General features: G+C 35.0%; 1 protein-coding gene across 1 annotated transcript; it reads left to right on the top strand.

The window, feature by feature from the left end:
• The first annotated feature begins 350 nt into the window (after nt 1-350).
• Nucleotides 351-1,794, top strand: LOC111881140 (uncharacterized). The gene is made up of 4 exons (XM_023877533.1): nt 351-517; nt 798-852; nt 937-1,365; nt 1,615-1,794. Exons 1-4 carry the CDS (start codon nt 351-353, stop codon nt 1,792-1,794), a joined length of 831 nt encoding a protein of 276 aa, XP_023733301.1.
• Nucleotides 1,795-4,439: the final 2,645 nt, after the last annotated feature.

The raw sequence follows: 4,439 nt of genomic DNA, 5'->3' as shown, positions 1-4,439 counted from the left end.
TATACCCCAGGGCAAGGCCCCATGATATGTATGGTATGTTGTATTTTGGGGAACTCACTAAGCTTTGTGCTTATAGTTTATGTTTAAAATGTTTTCAGGTACTTCTGGTTTCAAAAGGAAGTGCCTGACTTGATCATACTGCATTCCCTAGAGACTTATTCCACACTGAATATTTATGAATTACTCTGATGTTTTGAGAACACTATTATTTTGATCATCTTTGAGATAATGAGTGAATGGTTTTGACTTATTTAAAAATGAATTTTTTACTTGGTATTTTTGGGACGTTACATAATCATTCTAGAATAAATGGTCTAGACATAGACGGGTCGTGGACCACTTTACCAAACATGATTAAAGATAAAGTTTTCATGTTCTTCAAGACTAAATTTGACGAACCAAACAAAGATAGACCATGGTTTCATAGTGACAAGGTAATGAAGATTACCGATGCTCAAAATGTGATGTTAGTTTCCTTTTTCTCCAGAGGAGGTGAAAGACGCTGTGTGGAGTTGTGGTAATGAAAATTCCCCAGGTTCGGATGGGTACACTTTTATGTTCATAAAAAAATTATGGGATATTATGAGGAATGATTTATTCAAGGTTGTCAAGTGCTTTGAAGAGAATGATATCATAAAATTTGGAAATAAAGCTTCCTTTATCACATTGGTACCAAAAGTGGAGGATCCCCTTTGCCTTTGTAAATTTAGACCAATCAATCTTATAGGTTGTGTGTATAAAATCATTTCCAAAGTTCTCATGAAGAGACTTAAAAATGTGATTACATTGATTTTTAGCAAAGAGCAATCTGTATACATTAAAGGAAGAAACATCATGGAAAGTCCTCTCATGGTTAATGACACGATTAATTGGGCCAAGAAACTAAAAAAACAAATTTTTTTTCTTTAAAGTTGACTTTAACAAAGCATTGGGTAGCATAAGTTGGTCTTTCTAGAAAAATACGATGACACTCATGGGTGTTTTTTTGACAAATGTATTTCATGGATTATGGCTTGTGTCTCCTACGCCAAAGTATCAGTTCTTGTTAATGGAAATCCTACCAAAGACTTCAAACCCCACAGAGGAGTTCTTCAAGGTGATCCATTGTCTTCTTTCCTCTTTATCATCGCTACAGGGGGTCTTTTAGCGGTGATCTTCAAAGCAGTTGAAAAAGGTTTATACGAAAGTGTTAATCTCTCCAAAAATGGACTGAACCTCTCCATTTTTCAATATGAAGATGGTGTGATCTTTCTTGGAGAATGGTATAAGGAGAATGCTCTTAATCATCTTCGCATCCTTAGATGTTTCCATATCGCCTCCGATCTCAAAGTCAATCTTTCTAAAAGCAAGGTGATGGGTATCTGGGTTAGTAACTTAGATATATCCTCTCTGGCTTTTCGGATCTATTGTCTGGTTGGGTCCCCCCCTTTCTCTTATCTCGGAGTTCCATTCGGGGCCAAAATGTCTAGAAACTCAAGTTGGTTACCCGTGATTGAAAATTTCCAAAAGAAGCTCTCATTATGGAAGGGCGTAACCTATCAATCAACTGTAGATTAATCCTTTGTAAGAATGTGGTAGGAAATCTTAGTAATTACTTTTTTTTTGCTCTTTAAGGTACTTGCAAGCATGGTTAAACGCGTTGAAAGTATCTGTAATAATTTTTTTGGGATGGAACTTTGGATGACTTCAAAGCAACCTGGATTGCATGGAAAAAAAGTTCTCAGTTGCAAGAAAAATGGGTGCCTTGATATTGGAAGCCTTCATGTCTTTAATCTCGCTTCACTTGGCAAGTGATGGTGACGCTTTAAAAAACAAGACGGTGGTCTTTAGAAAGGAGTTATCCAAGAAATTCATCGTTTTGATGGTGAAATTGGTCAGGTTAGATCTACTAACAATAGACATGGTATCTGGGAAACATTAGCCAATTGCACCTTGTACTTGATCATCAAAACATCCACCTTGTAAACATGTTTATGTGGCAAAATAAAAAGTGGAGATTGAGTGAAGAACCTGATGGCAAATTCACTGTCTCCTCCCTTTGGAGGATTATCAATGCTAAAATTCTGACCAACTATCCGTTCAAGACCGCTTGGAATAAAATTCCACCTGGCAAAACTAATTTACTCATTTGAAGGGCACGGTTGGGTAGATTACCTGCTCATATCAATCTTGAACACGTTGGAGTTAATGTGGGTTCTATTCTATGTCCCTTGTAAAATGCTAAATAGGAAACCGAAGGTCACATTTTCATGGATTGCTCCACTGCTTTGGAGGTACAGTCTGATCTTCATAATTAGTGGATCAATTTTCTTATTGTTACGACCTCGATTCAACATGCTTTCACTCTTGTCTGTGTTGTTAATAACCTCTAGATGGAACACACTGATATTCTGTTCTCTTATTGGCCTTTGCATGGGTGATATGGACCTTCAGGAACGGGGTTATATTTCACAGCAAAACGAAGAACACCATTGTTCTTATTAGTGAGGTTAAGGCTCTTTCCTTCCATTGGCTTAAAAGTAGAACTAGGAGAGGTTGTATGTTAAATTGGGATAACTGGTATTTAGATCTGAAGGCTGGATGTCTTAATGTTTTGTAATCCTAGATTCTCGCTAGCTTTATCCTCATAATGAAATCATTATTGTTGTTTAAAAAAAGTTGATATTCTTTAATGAATGAACACCAATAACTTTAAACGCTTAGACAAAAATTAGAATTCCTCCGACAATTGAAGTGTTTCTATATATTTTCCCACTTTAAGATTATATTGGTTTATGTATTGACAAACCCAATTGTTTAATCCTTATGTGTTTGTTTCATTCCTTACCTATTCGCCTCTCTACTCATGGAACTTCACTAGTTCCAACAAGATGATCCCGTGTTTTTCACATTAAAAGTTTCATTGAAACATTAATCCTTAAATTAATAAGCAAAAAATTAAGGTCTATAATGAAAGAAATTATAATTGTAGAAACCACGTACCTTAATTTCATTTCTTGGAAAGTATTTAAAACTTTAAGACCAAACTTTAGAAAACCCAATACAAGATAAACTCAATAATTTAAATAAGCCTAATTCACTATACCAGATATGATAACAAAATCATGGATATTATGAAAATGATAATATACTACTTTCCAACATATCTTTTTTCCATTATAAAGAAATTTCAATATTAAATAATATATGTTGTTAAAAATAACAATAATAAGAAAATAACGCCATGTTATATAGGCTAACATCCGAAACTAACTTTTACAAAGAAAGTTTTATACTTAACGGTCAAAACTTCTATCCCAAATCACACATGTAACATGCTAGTGCTGCAATGATGATTAAGTGGTGGTTTAGTGAGTGTAATTCGGAAAGGAGACAATGATAAAAAAATGATGTTTGGAGAAAAGTGATAATTAAAATGAAGATACGATGTCTGCTAGTTTTTTTTTTCTAATTATACTTTAAATAAGTATGCAAATCTGCCTGGTGAAGGCTTAGAGGAGTGGAGTCACTAACCACCCTCACTAAAGCTCGCTATGCATTTGGAAAACCTCCCCTAGCCCTTGTTAGGGGGCTCGCTATGGGTTGGGAGAGATGAGTTAGAAAGAATTGCTTGAAGCTGATTGGTTGCAAGAACTTTCATTGGATCCACCATTTTCCAAACAAAATTTCACATTTTTTATTGAAAAAAACCCCTTTTTACCCAATTTCAAAATGTCAAATTTCAGTTCAACCCCTATAAATTAACACTAAACTCTTAACATTTCACACACATAAACTATCATTCTTTCTATTACAAATTGGGTCTTTCATTTATAAATAAATGTCGTATTCGTGTTCATCATCATCGTCATCATCATCGGACGATGTTTTTGATAGCGTAATACAGTTTATCATCTCCATACGTAATATGTTAGAACAACATATTAACAACCATGAGTCGAGTAATGGGCAACGTAGATGAAGAAGATATATCTAAAGACAGTGTGTAGAAGCCCACTAACATATCATGCATGATTATTTTGATGATCACGCTATCTTTCAAGGATATTATTTCTGCTGATGGTTTCGGGTGCATAAAGATTTGGTAATGTGTATTATCAAAGGTATGAGTTCAAAGCCTGACTATATGAGGCAACGCTCAAACACAAGTGGTATGTTAGGCTTTGATCCAATTCAAAAATGTTCTGCTATATTTCGTATGTTAGCATATGGCATAACCCTGGTGTACTAGACAAGAGTTTTAGGATGTTTGCACGTACCGCATGAGAAAGTCTTCACAAATTTTGTAGATCTGTCATGTCTTTGTACGGTCCACGATATTTGCATCATCCTACTTCTAGTAACATAAAAAAGTTGTATGCTCATCATGCGAATGTGGATGGTTTACCTGGGATGTCAGGAAGTTTAGATTGCATGCATTCGAGATGGAATTTGTGTCC

This window comes from Lactuca sativa, chromosome 9 (genome assembly GCF_002870075.4).
Source record: "Lactuca sativa cultivar Salinas chromosome 9, Lsat_Salinas_v11, whole genome shotgun sequence".
Taxonomy (NCBI): Eukaryota; Viridiplantae; Streptophyta; class Magnoliopsida; order Asterales; family Asteraceae; genus Lactuca; species Lactuca sativa.
The sequence above is the reverse complement of the archived record's forward strand: the minus strand, read 5'-3'. Positions and strand labels throughout refer to the sequence as shown.